The 22,797-nt window shown below is 39.4% G+C and overlaps 1 protein-coding gene across 1 annotated transcript in view; it reads right to left on the reverse strand.

The window, feature by feature from the left end:
- dock1 (dedicator of cytokinesis 1) overlaps nucleotides 1–22,797 on the reverse strand; it is a 183,175-nt gene that overhangs the window by 13,250 nt on the left and 147,128 nt on the right. Inside the window, exons 38-46 of the mRNA XM_053340789.1 lie at nucleotides 21,647–21,766; nucleotides 20,302–20,391; nucleotides 19,376–19,480; nucleotides 13,133–13,274; nucleotides 12,758–12,839; nucleotides 9,798–9,882; nucleotides 8,126–8,212; nucleotides 5,521–5,697; nucleotides 2,476–2,559 (exon numbers count right to left, since the gene is read on the reverse strand). Of these exons, the coding sequence (XP_053196764.1) occupies nucleotides 2,476–2,559; nucleotides 5,521–5,697; nucleotides 8,126–8,212; nucleotides 9,798–9,882; nucleotides 12,758–12,839; nucleotides 13,133–13,274; nucleotides 19,376–19,480; nucleotides 20,302–20,391; nucleotides 21,647–21,766 (972 nt within the window). The remainder of the gene's footprint in view (nucleotides 1–2,475; nucleotides 2,560–5,520; nucleotides 5,698–8,125; nucleotides 8,213–9,797; nucleotides 9,883–12,757; nucleotides 12,840–13,132; nucleotides 13,275–19,375; nucleotides 19,481–20,301; nucleotides 20,392–21,646; nucleotides 21,767–22,797) is intronic.

Raw genomic sequence — 22,797 nt, forward strand, 5'->3', positions numbered from 1 at the left:
TGCACTTACTAACTGGAACTTTTTATATCTAATTCCCTGATTGCTAGTCCCATTTTCTTTCTTACCAAATGTGGACAATGGGTATTTCAGAATAACAGTGTACGCTGGCTCATTTCTTCCTGTTTAGTTTGTTTATTGGAGCAAGTTTGCCTTCATTTATCTCATTTAGACAGATTCAAGATGTGAGATAAACAAGCATGCTGATTCTGGCAAGGAGGCAGCTGATACAATTTCAAATCAACAGCTCTACCTTAGTCATCTCTTTAAAAGTTCCTTGTGTGTGTTTGGCGTGGGTTCAGAAAACATATTTTTGCTTTTTCTGACATGTGTCTGTGATAAAAAAAAACCCACCACACAACTACCTCAGTATTTTCTTTGTTGTTGTGGATTGGAGATAGACGTCATCTTGATTCCAAACACTTTGTTAACAGGCCATGAAGGACATTTTTAACCTAACAAAGTTGCCAAGCATGAGAATTTTATCTCATACTTGTACAATTGGGGTCTACAACAAAGCTCTCACTAATTAGAACTGCGGTTTATGGGTAGGGGATCATTTTAAAATTGCAGTGTGATATCTGACACAGTTTCACTCAACTGAAATCTCAAAATGATGCTGAAAAGGAATTTAGGGTACTGCATTGCCACTGACACAAAGCTTTGAACAAAGAGCATCCTTCAGACATCACTGTTCCGTGGCTTTGCTTCAAGATGGATATAAAAATAACTGATAGGTCTTAAAGTTGAGATCCAGTTGCAAACTCCAAACTTGTTAGAGAGGTATGTATTTTTTATATTCACTTCTTTCAAGGAGTGATGAAGTAGAAACATGTTATTTTAAGGTTACCCTCATCTGCTTTTTCAAATTCTGCTTCAATCAGTGATTTATAACATTTCCACATGCTATTTGGATATCTTCAAAAAATGAATAAAGAAAGCTGGTGTAACAACTCATATGGAAAATAGTAATTATAAAAAAGTCTTACTTCTGCAAAAAAAGCGTTGCTCCCTCCTAAATTACGTGTGCAACATCTCAAATGACATCAAACTTCATTACTTTAATGTCAAAGCCAATACAAGACATGCATATTTCTGTGTGAATCATTGTGCCTTAAAAAGACAAAAGGTTTCACAAACATAAAAGACAAGTTTTTAAATTCAGAATTTCACCAAAGATAAAGATAAAGATGACCTATTTTCCAACAACCGAAAGGGGAACAACTATTGCAAATTCAATTAGTTTTCTTTTTCCTTGCAACCAGCGATAGGAAGTAAGAAGAACTGCTTGTATCCACCCTCAACTCCTAGGTGAACCATAAGGGAGGAAACAATGACTTCCTGAGTATTAAAGTGACCCCTAGTTCCCATAGCGACAGAGAGATAGAGAGAGATAAAGAGAGAGAACAACACTAAAATCCCAAAGGGGAGGAAGTTCTCTTTATTCTTCTAGAAAGCACAGATAGGCAGTAGTTTATTGATCAAAGATGAGCCACAAATGAGCTAAAGATCTGTTGAGTTTCATAGTAAGCTCTGTGTTGCGATGGATTCCAACAATGTGTGTCGATTTCTTGCCTGCTGTGTGTGCACTTCCTTCAGGCTCAGTGAGGGTGCGGAGCTCGCAAAACCGCCAACGTTGATCTCTCGCTGTCTCTTCACGCAGTAGAGCATCCTCCTTAACTTCAGAATGTTTGGTTCAGCACTTTCCCTCGCTATTATCTCCAATGAACTCTAACACATTTTTCCCCTGCTCACTTCAGTTACTGTCATTGGGCACTCTTGGCAGTGCACTCACAAGTTCTTCAAACGATATTATATTTTCAGCTGTAACCTTTCAGAGTGGCTTCTTTTTTTTTTTTTTTTGCAGTAGCAGTGATTTAGTAAGGTGACATGATTTCAGACATAAATGCCAGCATATACAGAACAGAACAAGCATTGTCCAGCATTTGAACCATCCACAGCGTATATAAATAACTTTCAGGCGACAAAACACACTGCCTGGTGTCTGCGGGGTCTGTAACAACTACATTTCTGGGCCTGATTCTACTAATAAACTTGACTCTAATAATTTAAACCGTAATAATATACATATGAGGTCGCTGACCCAGAACCTGAAGGGCTAAATGGATAGCCTTAAGCTAATTTACACAATTTAAGAAAGCTCAATTTTGCTGAAAGGCCAAGTGGCATGAATTCACATTTCCATGCTTCTCACACTACACCACCTAATCCATGCTCAGTATTTGGCTGCCTGTAGATGATAACTCCTTCTGCTCTTTACATGTGCAGTGGGAAAAAAGTATACCACAGAATATGACATGACATTTGTGACGAGCTGGTCATGGTAATTTGCCTTGAACCCAGACATCTTTGGTGACAGAGACACACAGATACTTTACAAATGCATGATACATTACTATGCTCATATGAATTTCATATACAGTAGATTTACTTGACCATTCTAGGTTTTAGTCTCACCTGCCAGGCAATAAGGTCCTTCAGTTTCTCTATCTTTTCAAGGTCCTCTGGGTGTTCCTGCATGTACTTGTCATTGAAGAAGGCCTGCAGAAGAGTGAGAGGAGATTATAGAGTAAGTACCATGTGTTTGTGTGTCGGGAAGAAGAGGAGGTATAAGTACAGGGGAAGGAGGAAGGAATGATCTGAAATGTAGAGTTTTTGATATAAAAAAAATTGAAGCGGGGAAGAAAAAATTGACGAGCCAAGGAGTGAAGCATTGGGAGGGGCTGTGGAGATGAGAAAAATGTAGTCAAGACATCCGTCTCTCCTCCACCACCTGCACTATTTCACTGAGATGAAGGAGTGACCTAAGGGCAAAGAATTCACGTCACTCCTCTGACTTATACTGCATCGTTTCCACAGACCAATACGAATCCATTCCAGGTCGTGATATATGCTGGGAAACCAACAGACTATCACTTTTTTTTAATCATCAAGCACAAGGTAAAAACAGTTTCCTTTTCCATTTGAGTTGCTATGTGTTGCAGTAAATAGAGTGTGCAGCACATAAACCAGTAAGATCACTGAAAGTGTGATGAAAAACAGGATACAAAGAAGATTATGTTGAGCTTTTCAAAGGAAAAAAAAGTGCCCTGGGTCACATTGAACAAATCCAGATTCATGATGACCTATGATGTTGAGAGAAAAACAATATATGAGTGAGTAGTCACTAGTGATAAAAGGCTGATGGCATGAAAGCTTCTCTGGTATGAAATATGCATGAGATTCTGATTAGATTCAAGATCATTTCACAGTATGAAATCAAACCTGATAAAATGTGGTTCATCTGAAATAGTTTTGAATATAGTTTGATATATCAGAAATTGATGAAGTGTATTACTACCGCCTCAGCCTTAATATGTGGAGGTCACATGTAAAATTAAATATCACAAGCATGATTCTTTTTCAGGAATATAAAATGTGATGGAAGACCCTTTGTCCAAAGAAAGGTTTGAAACTGAGAAACACTGTTTTGTTTTCTTTCAGACAGTTAGATGGGAAGACTGAAACCACTATCACGTATGCTAAATATGAAGCTAAAGTCAGCAGATGGCTACCCAAGCTTAGCTCAAAGACTGGAAGCAAGGGGAAACATCGAGTCAGGCTCTGTTCAAACAAAACCATATTCCTTCTACTGGCACCTCTAAAGCTCTCCATTTGACATATTTTGTTTGTGTAATCCAGTGATGTGCAGTCAGGGTAAGCAGTGATTCACCCTAGCTAAAAGGAAATGTTGAGATTGCATAATGTTGTATCTATTATTCATTTATTCATATTCATTATTTTAGTGACCATTTTCATTATTCATAATTTGTCTCAGGATTATACTTAAGTATACTTAGTATACTTAGTACAATATGCTCTTGCTCCTACAATCCACTGTCCCTTCAATATCATGTGACATACACTCCTTCTCGCACTGGAATGCGCACACACAGAGCTAGTGTACCTTTTGCATGTTACAGATATGAGTATGTTAATGACATCTACTGGGGCATCATGAGTGAGCTAACCAGTTAGCTTGTTACATGTAGCAATGCCTCCTAGGTTTTAAAGACCATTAACACCTATTAGAAGGACATATTGACTGCATGTGGATATAAGACTTTTTTTCCCGAGTTAATGCCACAGTGATTGCGCTTAGCCCCCTTTTCTGGCTAGCAGCTAGCATTTGGCACTGATAACTTAATGGTGGCAGTCAGCATGGCTGTTTCTTACATAAATAGATTTTCAGCATTTTCTTATGAAGAAATGTATGAACTGAGTAATACTCCTAACAACTGACATTACAACATTGACATCTTTGTCCAGAGGGATAGGCACATGGACATTGTCTACAAATATAATTTCCCCTTTAAAAAAGGTCTGTGGTAGTGAATGAACTTTTTTTCTACTCATCAGTGGGCTGACACCGAGCGCTCTCTCTTTCTGTTGGTGTTTATTGTGTTGTATAAGTCTACAATATGTGAACACATTGCATGCTAGATGTGTCCATTGATTAGGTTTGATTGTGTATTCATATCTGAATGACTTTGCAGTAGACTCTACGCATAAATTGTTGATTTATATAGCCTAACTAATTTGATCTATCCATGTGGAATATGAATGTGGGATGCCACATCACTGTCCTCCCAGGCAAAGATCTCCCTGCATGTTACTGGTTTAATACAAAAACTTAATGTTAAAAGTAAAAAGTTGTCATTTTAAAGGGGTGTTATGTGTCAGACTATTTCTTGGTCTCCGCTGGTTGCCTGGCAACCCCGATATGACGTCAAGACTCCAGGGAGTCATGTAATGTCTGTAATGAGCTTTAGAGGTGCTGGTAGGCGGATTTTTTTTAACCTTTGGACAAAGCCAGGCTTACGGAAGCCATGCTTGCAATTATTTTTTTAACACTGTTATCTCGAGATCACAAGTTAATTATTAGGTTATCTTGATAAAAGGAACTTGTCATTTCAAGAAATGGAGCTTTGTCATCTTGGGATAACAAGATAATCAACCTGTTATCAGAAAACAAAAGGTTGTTTCCTGTTATTATTTAACCTATAATATTCATCAGAGATCAGATTCAGGAGTACCATGCCAGCATTAGTGATGAGAGCAACAAAGTTTTCTGAAGAACTGAGTCATCTGAAGCAATTGTATTGAAAATGGGCCGCCATTTTGGAGCATATAATAGTCAAAATGGTGACATCTGCTGGGCAACTTTGACATTGCTGTTATATGTGAGAATTTGCGGTCTGGAAACAGGCAAAATATATGCACGCACCCGTCATATTTTATTCAAAAAAGGTTCTTTACCAAAAACTGTCTCTGTGCATTGATGTTCAAATACATTTTTTATAGAAACCCCTTACTACTTTTATAAACTCTCATTTAGGGTTGAATTAGGGTTGCTCCTTAACTGTCATGACAGGGATCTTCAAGGCTGAAATCAGGTATGATCAAATGAACCGGATACGGATACTCATTTTTGTAATAAATAATGAAGAACTTGTTGTTTACCTTCTCATAGTTGGCAAAACCCCCCATAACAGCTGGGTCCACAATCCCATTCAACAGCATGGAGAGGGGATTGATGGGAAGGTTGGAGTCGTTAAGATGCTTCTGCACCATGCTGCTGATCTTCTCATTGGCCAGCTGCATCGTTTCCATGGCATTCTCCAGTGGACTGATCTCCTCCTGTGCACCACAATAAGTGAAGGTGTCATCAAATATTTGTAGCACATATTCACCATAGTATATATGAACATACATCACTACTGTCTCCAGTAATAATCCCAACATGAAATGGAAACATTTTGAGTACAGTGACCAAGAATAGATTATTTAAAGGTGAGCTTAACAACACGCATAAATCATGTAGAATAAAGCAGCAGCAATGAATCATTTTCCACTGTGCCCATACATGAACATGCAACTGTCAAATGAAGATGGATAGTGTGTTGGTGTAGGGAAATTTTAATTCCCATGTCAACAAGATATGATTGGCAATTCTGAGAAAAGATGAATATAATACTTGGAAATGCTGTCATTAGTTCCACTACCGGTGTGAAAGCAAATTCTAACCCAATCTGCAAAACTCCATAGGGGGGCAATCACATTACTTTGGATGAAAAAAAATCACCTCCTTGCAGCTTGCTAGTAAGAATTTAGAAGACAGATGAGTGGCTTGTTGCGTAAATGTCAGATTTAGGCCCCTGCCAAAAAAAATTAAGATGTTGTGCCAGGGAGACAAATCTCCAATCTGTGCCGGTATGTCTCAGGCCAGCTTGATAAAAAGCATTGTCAGATGGAAGGCTTTAGCTTGGTGAATCTCAGCCCAGTCATTAAGCTTTAAATAGAGAGTCTGACCTAGGGGACCTGGCCTCTCCCTGGCTCATCTGGAGGGCAAGCTGCTTCTGACAGTATGTTCCAACCCTGCCTGAAGGAAAAGGCCTCTGCTCTGAATTAGTGTGCCGATGGAGAATAACACTTCACTACATGGACTCGAGAGTTAGGGGGATCAAGTCTGTGTAGTGACAAAATTGTACTAAGGATGTAGCGACCAGAAGGACAATTATAGTGAGCTAAATACCCAAACAGCCAGTGTGTGGGTGCTATATGGTGCCGTTTGGCAGCTGTGAATGCAGGTTGAGCACACTGTAGAAAGCACCCTGGCTAAAGATAACCTCCGTGAAAATTGCCCCTTTCTGAGACTTCTCCAGCACAGATATGACAGTTACTAATTAAAATGACAAATAAAGAATAATTGATCACAGAATATTTTACCAGGTTAATTATGCTGAGTTTTGGGATTAGTTTGTTTGGGACTAACCAATAACACAATGGATGAGGGGCATCTTGTGCATATGCTATACTCCACAACTACTTTGACTCTCAAACAATTAATAGCCATTTAAGTCAATATGCCCGAAAATTTGCTGTTTTTAGCTCCTAAAATGTGATGATGTCATTTGTTTGCCATAAATGATAGTGAACTGAATATCTGTCAGTTTCCAATAGTTGTTTGGACAAAATAAGACATTTAAAGACATAACCATTGACTAACCTTGGGCATTTTCTGACATTTCATAGACAAATCAACTAATTGATTAATAAAGAAAGTAATGAGCAGATTAATGGAGACACAGGGTAAGCATTTTATTTAACTAAAACAAGAGCGCTAAAATAATACAATTTAAGCTGTTTCAAGCGGGAGAGGGGAAATGTGTCCATTTCAAGAGCAACAGTAAACACTCAAGTCATTTGTTGCAGACAGACCATCCTCTAATCAACAGTAATCAAATCAATCAACAGCGAGTGAGTCCTGAACTCTCGTCTAGTTGTATTTTTGCTGTGTAGCTATTTTCAGTGGAAACAGGTTTTAACGAGTGCTTGGTGAATCAATGTGGACCCTCTGGCAGAGAGTGAACATGGCCTGTCGTTCGTCTAGGGGGTGGCACGCCAGCATCCACACAGCTGCCTATACTGCTTAAGTGGACAAATCATATCGATTGCCTCTGAGCAAGACTGCAGATCCTCATCTGATTAGGATGCCTGCTTGGAACACAGGCTCTTCATAGGCTGAATCCAAATGTCCAGTGTCTGGACTTGTAGGCCGAACCCTCGCGGAGTTGTACAGTGACGTGCTCACAGTGACAGGACTTACTGTAAAACTTCAAATATTTAAACTGAAATTGAAATTTCTGACTCTGTAACTAACTTTGAAGTTTTTTTGTGAATGGTTCTTATTGATTCTGATATGTGCAGCTCTGCTGCTTTACATTCAACAAATCTGGTCAGAATGCGCAAGGAGATTTTCTTTTTACATGAAATGCTAAACACTGCTAATATTATTAAATCCTCAACTGAGTACCTTTACATTGTTGACGCACAAAAACCAACCTTTGCCCGCCTACTTTAGCAGATTATAACTAACAAATCCACATCATTAAGCCTATCATCAAAAATAATTATTTTGCAGAGCTTGTCCGCTTGAGGGCCCTTGCAGACTGGATGAATTGTGGACAGCCCTCCACTCTTGCAGACTTCCCAGGAAAGCACCCACAAAGTGCAGTGAGAATCTGCAAATGGTGAAGTTGGGACATGTAGTTTTAGCCATACTCACTGTGGAAACTGACTTGACTTCAAACCAGCGCAGGATGCCAGGAAGTTTGTATGCTGTTGAGTAAGTGGTTCTCTCAATCCACATGTTCTGTAAACAAAATGACAAAAGACGCTAAATTAAAACTCTGTAAAAGGAAAACAGCACAGAAAACTAATTACGTGACGAGGCACTTTAAATGGATACATTTGCAGCTGTTTTTGTGCCGACTCATATTCAAACAAGCTTTACGACTCTTGCTGCATGAATGAGAGTGAGATGATGTAATGAAGGTGTGTTGGTGGGAAGGAGCTGTCCACTATCTCTGTCTGAACGGCAGCTCATTAACACCCACTCACCCAAATAAGATGGAATGTATTCTAACACATCACAGAGCTGAAATAATGACTCTTAGCAACAAAGGAGATGATGATTTCCCTTGCAAGAGGGTTTCAACATTTGAACATTTTCTATTGGTGTACCAGAAGAAAAGAAAATCATATCCCCATTTCAACTATTAAGGTAAAGAACATGAGCTTTAGAGCACACTAACTGTTCACTTACTGTGGAAAGGTTAGGAGGAAATGTGAGCATACTGACATGTTGAACAGATTTGACAGACAGACAATATGTTTAGCAATAGGTATCCATCACCCGTCTCTGAGTCCAGTCAGTCTGTCAACATTACAGAATAAGACTGAGATGAATTAAATACATAATCCTGTTCTACTGAAGTGATGCCAAAGTAAACACATGGAAGAAAAGCGTGAAAGGATTTAAATTGTTGCCCATGTCATTTTCAATCTGGATATTGTGCACAAAATGTATTCATAAGAATCTGAGCTAGATTTAAATGACTGTCAACCATTCAATTTAGTCTGGTTGTCCTTGTTTACAACTGTTTTTCCTCTGCTAGAAACAACTAAAACTGAGTATAAAACTCAATAAATCAGTAGTATCATATATTAAATTACAAGAGAAGATGTAGTGTTACAGAGATGTCTAAAAATGAAAAAAGCAGAAACTGGATCAAAGCTAAATTAAAAATGAAAAGCCCTTTTCAGCTTGACATCAGAGAAGACTGACAAACCATTTGATCCGACTTGGAGATCATTAACCTTCCTATTGTAATTTACCCTGCTAAGTACATCACCTTGCAAATGTGCAATTTTTTACACTGAGTTGAGTCACTTATTCTTAGTGATGTATGTGTGTATAACTGTGAGGAGTCTGTGTTTGTGGTTAATATGTGTGTGTGTGTGAGTGAGTGAGTGAGTGAGTGAGATTGCGAGACAAAAAGAAAAGTAATCCATGCTATGTAATAGGCTTAGCACTAAACGCTAGGCAATATTTTTCTATGATTAAAATATGGGATATAAATATGCAGGATCATTATCACTCCAAATATAAACGATTAGAAGCATCTTGTCAACTTTAGGAAGCAGAAGTAGGATGTGATCTGCCTGGTATCCATTTCTCAAATCTACTGTTGGGCCCTGAAAATGTATACATACATTGTCTGTAGAGCAAAAATGGACATATCTAGTAGCCTTCATGATATGTTTAGAAATGCAAGTTGATAAAATTGATTGATGACATTATGCTTGGAATATTTTTTTAATTTTGACAAATAATACATCAAACCACTATGAGAATATGGACAAGCTAAGTTGAGTTGAGAAAAAACAATAATTACCGCAAACTCATTGTCAGGATCCTTCTCTCCCTTCCTCACTGGCCTGGAATACTGGAATTTATGGACTTCATTTACTGTGTAGAAGCTGGGGAGAGAGAAAATCAGCACCTGAGTAAATTAAAAGTGTTATGGGCTATCTACGGCTTGATTCAAAGGTTGATTGCTTTGCTTCAGGTCAAACACAGGACAGGTCCCCTCCAGGCTCGCTCTGCCAGGAACTGTGGCACTTACCATGTTAGTTTTGAATAGCTGTCTATGGCATGGCTTGAGCATACGTGACAAAGGCACATGACTAGCAGGGGTGAACTTTGCCAAATCAGGTTAATAGACTTTTCACACTAGAAAAATGATGGTGTTGCATAGTGGCTGTGGGAGCAGATGTTTGGGCACACACATGGTCCCCCTCACATAGACACATTACTTGCTCTTTTTTTCCCAATCTTTCTATCGGTCTCTCTTGCAGACAGAAGCCACATTCACACTCTCTTAGGCAAATGAGTACAGATCTATTATCTTAATACACCATATTGCATTTCCCATTCCTACAACCGCGCCATATGGTTCAAAAAGCAGATTTTCACTTTATTAGCAAACAATTATGAATAAAATATGGATGGAATCAGTGCTGTTCCAAACCCACTGCCCTTTTATATTTGTAGTACTTGAAATAAGTGTATGCAGGTGGGATGCTACAACCTGTGATCTTTTTTTCTTTTTAGACTTAATTTTTTTTCAAATGAACAGACCACACACATCTGTTGTGACTAACTTCACAAAAATATTGGGCTTAGGTTTTTACTAATTTATGTTAAACTCATTTATGTTATTCCCTTCTGTGCTTGGTCACAAAGATAGATGGATAGATAACCTTTATTTAATCTGGGGAAACCAATTTACTATGGTGCCCTTCAAATACACAAACAAAAGTGTAAAAAGTGCAAAACCAAAATTCTTATACCAAACATAAATACAACGCAAAATACAACAAGAACACAAAGGAAAAGACTGAGTACAATAACATAGGGATAAAATATTATGTAAATGGGAATTCAATATATAAAACATCATCTAACAGCTTATTCCTGAAGCGTATTCTACCTATAAAGAGCATATTGAGTGAATGCAGTTTATTCTCAGTTCTGTGTTCATATAGGGGATATCCAAGGTCAAACATTTTTGTGAACGTGTACGGCATCTCATATTTCTAACTCTTAAAAGCTAGCTTACTTAGAATGGCTTTATAAATAAATAAAAAAAGACAGTGTTGTTCCCATCGAGTGGTAACTGATGTCCACCCCACCTTCTCATAGAGGAAAAATGATGGGTTCTAAAACTGTCATCTGCAATAAATCTAAGGGATACACAGCATCAAGGGATTTGAGGGTATGGGAAGTGACATGCATGTAAATTACATCTGCATAGTCAAACACTGATAAAAACGCTGACTGTACAAAATGCATTTTATTGCTAAAAGAGACACACTGCTTATTTCTTAAAAAACACATTTTCAAAACATAAAGTGGTAAATAGATTAAGATAATTTTCATCCAACCAGATACCTTAATACTTGTAACGTCGGACTTTTTAAATTTGAGGCTAAGATATTATATTAATGGTAAAACCTTTCATTTGGGATCTGGTGAAGAGCATGTAATTAGTCTTTTCTTGATTTAGTAAAGGCTTAAACTCAATCTGGGCCTTTTTTATAACCAAAAAAGCTTTGTCAATAGAGGGCACTGATGAGTAAATTACTGCCTCGTCAGCATAATAATGAATAGAGAAGGTCATTTATGTATTATGTGAAAAGGGCAACAGGGCAAAAGGACAACACACTATATAATGACCATGATAAGACCGTTTCCAAATTAGCTGCGAAAGCGTAGCATGAGTCCAAAAAAAACTCACCCCAAAAACAGTATCTATGAGCTTCTGATCTAATAAACAGATTAATAAACCAGCTTTAATTCAGCTGCGCTACCCCAATTAAGCCTTTAACATGTCATTAGCTGGCGGGCTAGAGATGATGCAGTAGCATGCTCTGGACAAAGCAAGGTCAAAAAGGGGGTGTGCTCTGCCTGCTGCTGTGATTCTTTGGCTCAAACAGCTCAGTCTCATTGCTATGCACCACTGATGTTTTGCATCAAACGAGAGGGAATAAAGGAGAGGAAAACAGACAGATACAGACAGAGAAAGGGACAATTGGGGACAACACGGTAAGAGCTGGAGAAAAAAATGGAGAGAACAGAGTTGGCAGGGAAGGGAGAAAGACAGACAGTTGGTGTGGAAAAGTCCACTATCACTCTCTAAACATGGCTGTCTAATCTAGGCTATTAACAGAGTTACATATTCCAATCAGACACAGTTAGCAAACAAGCCAACAGGCAGCTGAAGGGATCAATGCAGGGGGATGTGACCAATGCTGCAAGCTTGTGATAAAATCGTTGCCCAGGTATATTTGCCTAAAGGTTTTTCCAAGTAAATGTCTTCTTTTAATTATGTCCATTGATGCATTGGGTGGCATATCAAAGTGAATTTGCACAGCTGAGTGATGCAGTGCATGGCTGGCGTACAGATTGGGCAAACAAGTGGGAGTGCACGACACAAAGGTATTAATGATGTCAGAAAAAACAATGTTGTTCTTGGCACAATGACTAATGGCAGATGGCTGGTGCGAGTTAATAATCTAGAGAACGACAAGAAGGTCAACCGCTGTTTATTCTACGCAGACACACATTTACATCAAGATTTAATCACCTTCTCTGCTGTGGTCCTGGGCAAACTACGCACTAAAATATGCTAATTCACTTTTGCATGTCGTCACAAGCTCTCTAAATTGTTTTTGGCTGACTAAGGAAAGTAAATCGGGCTAGGTGGATTGAAATGGACGGTGTGCAACTTTGAAAAACTCATTGTAGACTGTTGAGAAATGAACGTGCATGGAGAAGGGATTTCCTGCTTACCTCACGATTTGTTCAGAGACAGGCTTGTTTTGGAACTTGGCAGGCAGGTCTAGAATGGGTTTGACAGTGAAACACTGGATGTCTTTAGCAGAAACATTAAGGAAATAAATGAAACAGGTGAACTCAGCAGAATTAAATAAAATGACTTTGTATAAAAACATGATCTAATTGTCTTATTACATAAAATTCCCTTGTCCAAATCAACAATTTTGAAAATATGTTAATTAAAAAAACAACAGAATTAGTTATTATTTTGTAATTATATAAACATTGTCAGTCTTACAATTACTCTTATCATTTTGGGTAATGGAAACATTCAGAACTTAAAATGTCTTTTTCTGTTTAAACTGATTCACTGATTTGTGCTGAGGATACATTGCCCAGAGGAACTCTTTGTGTCCTCGCTGGGTGCTGTAGTTGTCTTCATCTTTTCTGCGTTGGGAAACTGTGTGAGGAGACGTGCTTCGAAATCCTCCCTGCGCTCATACTCCTTCCCACGGTAGATGAACATTTTGTTCTGGAGGACAATAAAGAAAACAGCCAGACTTTAGACATGTACATTATGGTGGGTACACAATTATGCAAATCGGTGCTAATTTTCATACATACAGTGAGGTCATGAGGTGCATGAATATGGCAGCATTGATAGTAAGCATGTAGTGTCATTTCATAGACCATTTAACAAGAAGATTAGATTTAGTGGCTGGAATCTATTCAGTGACAGTAGTCAGGACAGACATGGGACAATGACAAAATTGTAATATTGAAAGAAAGTTACATGGATGAGAGCAGCTTTGCTTTGTACATTAGCTTGACCTGATACTGTGTCTGGGTTAAACTACATTATCATAATCTCCATATTAAATACTGACAGAGAGCGCGGCAGAAAGGGGTGACAGAAAGTTCTTGGCACCAATTCAGTGATGAGTCAATCCCAGCTGAGCTCAGAGTGGGCTTGCTTGGGGAGGATTTCTGTTTTAGTGATCTGACAGACTGTAAATGGTCACTACCACTTTGCTGATGGCTCTAACACAATTGGCTGCTGCTAACTACAGCTATCATTACTCACCTATAGGCCAGTAATGGTCCAGACATCTTGATTTCAAATCAGCACTGAAATATTTTGGCAGCTGTGGATTGGCCCTATTCACACCACTACTAAGTCTTAGTCGCCTGATCCTTTCTGGAAACCAATCATTTACATCTCAGTTTGCTGACTATGAATTCCGGATTTCATTGACTAGCTTAACATGGACGTTAGACTACTGGACAGGATCTTATCTAGGGAGAATAACCATAGTTTCCTTCTTTGTTTCATATAGCTTTGCTACACGATATCACATATACTGTACAGTAAGCCCTTTGCTCATGCACAGCAAACATCTCAATTCCCCAATTAATTAAAGGCATTGCAGCCATGAAATATGCCTGGGGCCGTTTTCAAATTTGCGTTGACAATAGCACACTGATTTCCAGAGTCATCCCTTTTAAGCTGCAGGAGAATCAGCTAAACTGGTCTGACAATAAAAATGCTACTTGTTTCCAGCTGGTGAACAACTGTGAGATTTGCCTTAATTTTTTCCCCCTCTAAATAATTTAAATCTGATCAAGGACAACTAATCTTTTTTCCATTGCTGCATATTGTATGCTTATTCATAAGACAACAGCAGATTCACATAATGTTGTTAAGCATTCTGGTGGTGTATACAGTCATCTCAATGTCACGATTCTCATTTTCATTACCCTCAAACCTAGACTGGCTAGTTTTGGAGAAGAAAATCACTGTCATTTAGATAATAATTCATGCTAAAATGGTCTTTTCTTTCTTGGCTTGTGGGTAAAAAGGCAATTTCACACAGCTATGAGACAAAGCGGCAACAGTTGATGTAGCTGCAATGATATCGAGTTCAAATGAAATGCACACAGTCAGGATTTAAGCCACTTGGACATGCTTGTAAAACTGTAATACTGGATTTTTAATGTATAGATGACTACAGGAAAACTAATGGGGTATCAATGTCTCACCCTCTTAGCAATGACAGCTTCCGAGAAAAGTTTCTAAAATGTATAAAAACTTCCTCTCAATGTTTGGCAGAATAAACTAACTGACACAGTAACGGACGTAAAGGTCATCTTGTATTATTCCAAAAAAAAAATATATATGAGAACAGTACACAAAAGATGTATGAACCAAGAAATGTTCCTTTATCTCCTGAAGTGTGTTCAGTGGTCTGTCTGAGGGACATTCTGAATGATAGAACATGACAGCTCATACCCGGGTGTCTCTGAATGTGGTGTGTTAGGATACATATTTCAAACCAACTTTCACAGACCCTCAACTGTTCTTTAAGATGAGTGCTAACAGGAAACTCAATACAGAGATTGAGTTAAGTTTAGGATTGATAGCAGGAGAAGGGAGGATAAATAGGCTGACATGATGTAAAGTGAGAGAAACAATTGTAGTGGAAATCTGTCTTTGAAATCCTGAGAATACCTTTAATGTGTCTGAAAGCAACTGGGATTTTTTTTATACAGCAAACAAATACAATAGAAGGTTTAAGTCATGCCTTAAACCATCTTGACAACATATTGTGACATTCAAGGTTGAAATGATGACTTTAGATAAATAAATCCATGCCCGTCTTAACAATGATTGTTTTGCAAGTGACAGATTTTTTTTTACAGTCTCTTAAAGTACCCACCGATAGAGACAAGCAAAAGATACTCAATTTACACACAGAATACACAAAATGTAGACAACTGAGACAGACTTTTTTTTTGCATCTGCAGATCTAAGGAAATGACATGTTATAGAACATTTTACAATTAGTGAGTACTCTAGTGTCTAACCACATTAACAACTAATAAATCATAAGCAGCTGAATTAAGCACTCTTGCATAAAATCAATTCTTAAGGGGGTGGATACAAAATGTCTTTATCAGAATATTGATTTTCCCACATAATTGACTATGTCCCTGAGGACACTGTGATGCTGAAACACACACACACAGCAATATGTAGCATGAAACAAAACCCCTCCTAACTATATTTATCTATCTATATTTAATTAGTAACCCAAACATGAATTCTTCCCTATGTACTCACACAGAGATGTTTCAATATAATTATAAAATATGACTAGAGGGCATAAAAGGAGATGGAAAAAAATATCAGTATCAAATAAGCACTTTTTAGCATGGGTTTTGATTAGTGCAGTACAAATAAACAAACATCACTTAGCTTGTACACTACCGTGTATCTACTATAGCAAAAATAAATTAACAGGAAAATTAAGAACAGATTCCTGGCATGCACCTACACTGGTTATCTCAGGTAAAGTCAAACTATTGCTGAAAGAAGAGAATTGAGGGGGAAAAGAGAGCTCAAAGCCTTCCTCAAAGGCTGCTTAAATAGCCAGTTAGATTAGGGCAGTGCAGCTTGCCCTGTCTGTAATGGAGTTTCTGCCCTGCCAGATGAGAGGGGTTAGGAAGGGCACATGGAGATCGGAAAGTGGCAAGAGACCCTGGTGAAATGGCTGTTCTTCATAATAGAATGAAAAGGCTATGGTCAGGGGATCACTAGACCTAAAACTGGACTTTCACATAATCTTATTCTGTGAGGACTTTTGGGCCATTTTCAGTGTAGCTTGGCTGACAAAAATAGCTGGAATTCCTCTCAGAGAGGAAAGCAGCACCTTCAGGAGCATGTGAGATAACAGCCTAAATACAGCTGTAACAAGGAATATATTATAGGCAAACAAATCCTTTTTTGGCAGCACTTCTTTTTTTTCTACTCCTGGTGAAGATGTGGAAAGAAGTTCTGATCTAATATTAAACTCACCTTGACAGCGTCACAGAGAAATTCCAGCATCAATTTAATTTCTCTTGAAATATGAACTGATATGTGGGCAGGGCCAGACACCCCTCGCAGACAGAGAGTCAAAGAGGTCTGATATCCACACAAAAGCATCTCATGCATTGAATGAGAAGGAATCAAACGGCTGTTAAACACATACTTAATGTGTGATAAGCTGTGATCAGATTGGCACAAGGCCAGCCAGGACATTTGAAGAGGAAATACAGCTCGCTTCAGTTTTAGTTGCCACGTATTCTGGGAAGGGGGTATGAATACCCTAACTGTAACGAGTGTCTATTTCCGTAAAAATCCGTTGTCAACATGTGGTGAGCATTTGAGAAATCAGGATGTCTTTTGTGTACAGTGCCAGCATTAGCAAAACCATTTTATAGTTGGGCTCCAACTACTGTATCTTAACACAAATACAAAGTTTCGGGATTATAAACCATGATTCAGTAGCCACCGAAAGCAATTGTGACCATATCACCTCCTTTTCACTTTGTATTGGGTGCAGGATTTTGTTGTGCAGGCAGGCAGTGATGGGACACCTTGTGATGCGGGCCACGCTCACAGTGTGGAGGAAAGGGTGTTCAGCTGAAGTTCAGGTAATGGAATTACAGGCGTGATCAGACTTTTGACTGGACAAACAACATTTGGTTCTTGTGGTCATTCGCCTGGCCTCCATAGATTTAAAAAGATGAACAAGAAGAAGAACATGGTCATTGTGTGAAATTGTGGCCAATTTGTTAACAGGACAGTAAGTGATAGTGTCTATAATGTGAATTTCTGGATAAACGTGTATTCATGTGATTTGACGTGGTTAAGCTGTGTTTGAGTTGGAAAAAGGTTATAAATGCAGTTGCAAGAACAATCTTTTCTAACTCATAACTTGGGCTATTTGATTTGAAAGATAACTTATTTTACTTCTAATGATCTGTTCACTCCCCCTACTCTTTCATTTGTTTCTATCTGCACATGACTTGTTTTTCTAAGACTCACGCTGTATTGAGTGTTCTGCCAGAGTGACTCATTTTGGGTTTTTTTAAAGCTAGAATTGGTGATTTTGGAGAAAGATTGGTTCAATACACTTTTTTCAAATGCAGCAAATATCTCCTCATGGTCCACTAAATCTGGTGTTCATACACAGCATTGGCTCGGTAAATGGATAACAAACGGCATGCCTTGGAGCGAGCCACACAACACCATTCCAGTTTATTGCTGTGGACAGAGACGCTGGGCACAGATTGAGGGAGGAGATGGGAGGCCGCAGAGTGGTGTTTTCATGAGGCAAATCTATTTTTTGCTTGTGATAACGTGTGAGAGGACCATAAGGCCAGGTTCACACCACATGCGGAAGCGCCATGATTAGGGAGGGACACAGAATGGGTTGGCTATAAAGGGTGGGGTGTCATACACACGCAAACAGAGACAGTGAGAAAAAACAGCTTCAAGTGTGACAACAGAGGAACCGAGGAGCAGAGTCGCTTGCCGACCGGATGTGGCACGAACGAGAATTTCCAAGTGCGGTGCTTCCGCGTCCAGTCAGAACCTGGCCTAAGTAACTACAGCTGACACATTGCTCTGGATTCCTCCATATTTGTCTTTTGGTTGTTGCCATGGCAATGTGTGGCAATGAGTTTGGGGGGAGGAACTTCTAAAGGAACACAAAGGGAGGGGTGTATTTGTTTGGGTGTTTAGTTCAGCAACAATCTTTCTCCTAGAATGACTGATTCTACCTTTAACTGTGTGCTCTCCCTCATGCCTTCTGGTGCATGGAGAGCTGATTTCTCTCCTACTCTGCAAGCTTGCGCTGTTTGTTCCAACTTGGATGCAGCGGCAGCCGTGCGAACCAACGTTGGAGGTCTCTTGTGTGCAGCAGCCCCAAGCACATCACTATCATGTGAGCTGCTGACATCATCCTGCCAGCACTGAGGCTGCAGACCTCATGCACAAGGTCAGCCACAACAATGCCTCCACATACTCCTCTAACAGTCGTGCAATCATGTCATGGGAGTTCAGGTGCAAACCGAGTTAGGGCATCTGCTAGCTGGGCTGTGGGTGCTCTTAGCGTGCAATGCATTTGGAATGGGATGCAGTCAGTGGAACTGCATATCACTGAGGATGTAATAGAAAACTGTTTGTGCTGATTCATTTTGAAAGTGCAACAGTCAATGGGGAAACGTCATCACTCAGTGAGTCAGTCAGTGATGGACAGGTATTCCTGTGTGTAGGGCTAGTTCTGTTGTTGTGGGCAAGCCAAATACTGGTGCGGACCAGCTCACAGCGAGACATTTATACAGTAAATGCTTTAAAACAGGCAAGCCTCAGGAAATAAAAAGAAATTCTGTGGGGCCAGGAAGAGAGAGACAGACAATAAGAGAGAACAAGATTCACTTTTGCACACTGTGTTCACATCTTCCTCAGGCATTTTTTTTAGGAGACACATCCTAATTTTCCCACATTGAGGGCAAGTGTGTTATTCTGCATTGACTCAAGAGCCCACACATGGAACAGCTGCTTATGAGTTTGTTTTCTGTGAGAAAGTGAATGAAAACCAGACCATGCGGGATGTTGAACAAGTCCCACCACAACAACCAAAACCCATAGGAACAAGATGTGTGAAGCACTCCTGAATTGACAGAGCTGAGAACTAAATAAGCACCAGTAACCTATTGATCATCTGTTTTGACAAGTGGTTCGCCCACGCTGTGGTATTAGCTATGTGCAGAGTGTAGAGAGTTGCATTGCAGGGATGTACTCACCCGTAGGAAGGATGGGAACCCCATGCCGTAATAACCTACAGCAAAGTAGTCTGGTTTGGGCCGGATGACCTTCACGATGTTCTCGTAGAACTGGGCTTGCTTCCGCTGTTGGGGGATACAATTGTAAGCTTCAATGGTAAGGAAAACATTTGCACATTTTCCTTTTACATAAGTCTTACCAGCAAATTTTTGAATTGCAAAATGTATTTTTGTTTGCGCTCACACTGCAAGCCAAAATCCGATTTTTAGCCAATCTAGATTGGAACCAGATGGCTCTTATGATGTCTGAACAGTCATAAATCAAATGATATCCGAATTTTGCAAACCAGATCGAAACCACCTTTGGGAGGTAGTTTCTAATCGCATTTGGACAGATGTGTCTGAGTCTGAACAGCTCCAATCACTCATATCGGATTTGACTGTCTGTGACGTCTCTCTACGCTATGTCACTCTATGTGACACCAGACCCATGCTTATTCGAGTTGTTGTTGCTAGCTGATATCAATAGAGGCAATGGAGGACGAAAACATCAGTTCTTGGACAGAGGACGAAACCAAATTCTTAATCTTTGGGAAGCGAAGCCAAAGAATTCAATTTGGACACTTGCTAAAAACAGTGTGGACTGTCAGGCCTAAAAATCGGATTTGAGAAGGAATCAGATTTTCCTGCAGTGTGAACACAGCCTTATTAGCTTCATGTTATTGCTCAGGACACTGTTTAAAAAATGTGTGATTTTAATCTCATTTAGAATTTTCTGTTTAAACAAATGAAAATATCCATATTAGTCTTCTTTCTCCCTCTTTAAAGTGCAAGACCCTTTCTCAATATTTATCATTTTAGAGAATAAATGATTCACTCACTCACTGAAATGACTCAATTTGTAACTTTAATTTTATTTTAACAATATTATATTACATATTACTTACCAAGGATGCGCTGAGCTGCTCAAAGTCAAACATTTCATTTTCGTACTGTTCTGCCAGTTCTTTTCCCAAAATGATTGCCTCCTCCCACATCTGTTGGGCACATAAACAGAAGCAGTTAGTATAAGAATTAATGATCAAAATTCAAGCTGAGATAGAGCACTCCTTTTCAGTCATCTGAATAACACAAATTATCTCTAGCAGGCAGTGCTGTTCAATTTAAGCCTTTCAGAATATAAATAAAGGCGATTTCTTTTTATTTTGTCAATATTATTTGTTTTTTCTTTAATCTAAAACACTAAAACTCAATTGCCATCCTCTAGAAAGAGGCAAATTTATTATAGTGATACCTTTCCCCATGAGACTCATCCAGTGCAGTGGTGTCATAAATAGACGGGAGCCACTCAAACATGTTGAAAGGCTTCTAAGTGACTTCCTGACAGACTAGATTGGACTGAACTGATCTAGGCCAGGCTGGAGGTGGACCGAGTCCAGATTGATATTCAGATCAGTCAACCCAAGTCGTGGTGGCAACACCATCTGGGGCTGCTTTCTGGGCGACTCTCTTTGCCACTCTGTCCTCAGTTGATAGTAACCCCCCCTATCTGGAGTCTTAATGCATCCTTACAGCCACTATAACACTTCTTGATCAGTCTGTTGGTGTGTGCATGTTAATCCAAGGCTCTTTCAATTTCTCCCTGGCCATATCCTGCTGAGTGACAGTTGGCTGGATAACCAAGAGTGGCTGCTGCCCCCCAACACTGGTGACACAAACAAAGTCTTGGGACATCATCGCTAAGAAGCTCTGGCTGCAGTCCTACAGACCAATTCCAGACTTAGCTCACAGGATGAAATGTCTTATGTGTGTAAAAGAATAACACAGCAACTGGATCCAACGCAACTAGAACATTTTCTCAATCGGAGGCTCATGTGAATGGCCTGCTGTTCATGTTACAATAGGACGGCAGCTTACAGAAATGGCATTCAAATAAATCACTAAAGTGGTGTGAGGGAAAGAGATAAAGAGGGATAGCAGGAGAGAAGAGTGGGAGAAAAAGTTTTATGAAAGGTAGGGGACAACACAAAAGAGCCACATTAATGCTTGTGTGGTCTGATATAAGAGCATCAGCAAAAAGAAGGGGATTATTTACAATCCCTGTTCTGTAAAAAAAAAGGAGCCTAGAACTTCTGTTCAGCAGCTCTTTGTTGAAACCTGCTTCCTCATGCCAGAAGAGGTATTTAACAGAGATGACAACATCTAAAAATACCATCCAGGATTTATCATGATTATAACCACTCTTCTGCGTGTGTGTGTGTGTGTGCTCCAAAATGAGTGTGTGTTTCTAACCTTGCCCTTGTCGAAGTAATTGATAATCTGCTGGTAGAGCTGGTCCTTAAGCTGTCCTTGAGTGGTGGCCTGGTAGCCGTCTCTCTGGGTAAGGTGGGCTGCACATTGCTCGTCCGACCACTGCAGAGGACAAGTGAGAATTGGGGTCAACACTGTGCAATACAAAACAGAGCAAAAGAGGGAACAAGTGGCAAGAAATCAATCACTGAATTATAGCCAATGCAAATGGGTGAGATTGATGTGTAATTCTTTTTTAAACCTGCCCTGCATTCTGGCAGGCTGAGATGGAAACTTGAGACATGGACAATGAAACAGGCATCGATACATATTGAATGGCTCAGAAGATGCATCAATGCAGTACATAGCTTTCTGTGGCTAATACCTGCTGGTATAGCATTTAGTACAAGAATCCCCACAACCCAAAATAGTGCTCTGGTAGCCCACTAGAGGCCAACTCAGTGAAGTGAAGCTAGAGGATCAGAGAGAGGCATCATTTATGTTTGTGTTAACAATAAACATCAGCTACATTTGAATAATGCAGCAGCATAATCTTATTCATGACAAATTTTACTTGATTTCCTAAACGACAACTGGTAAGGAAGAGTGATTAAAAAAACCCCAAAAAGAAACAATAAGACTGCGGTGGTGTCCTTTTGTGCTATAGGTGTGCTCCATCATGCCTTTTATTTACTCAGCATGCAGAATAATGAGATTTCTGGCAGGCTAGAGCAGCTTTTCTAACCGGGAGATGGACAATCTGATCTGTTCTGTATTGGGCATAATCATATGTGGCCTGCCAAGACTGATTCATAACTAGCCAATTTTAATTGCCATTCTGTGGTGTTGTGAGTAACCTGAAGAGTTAAGATTTCTGAAGAAATCTGACCAAGTATAGTGTGAGGGCCACATTTGAATAGCAAAGCCAAGAAATTAGCATATCCTGCACTGGAGATGGGTAAAAAAAAGTAATTGCTGTGCACATTGTTGCTGTGGCATAAAGAGGGGTTCTGGGAGGCTTTGGCTCTGGTTATTGATTCCTTTACAGCTGGACTGCAGCATTTACATGGTAAAAAGCATCTCTGTTTATTCATGGATGTCCAGTGACCCTGAATCGACAGAACTAAACTGCTGATGCATATCTGACAATACAT

This window comes from Scomber japonicus, chromosome 20, assembly GCF_027409825.1.
Source record: "Scomber japonicus isolate fScoJap1 chromosome 20, fScoJap1.pri, whole genome shotgun sequence".
In the NCBI taxonomy this organism is placed as follows: domain Eukaryota; kingdom Metazoa; phylum Chordata; class Actinopteri; order Scombriformes; family Scombridae; genus Scomber; species Scomber japonicus.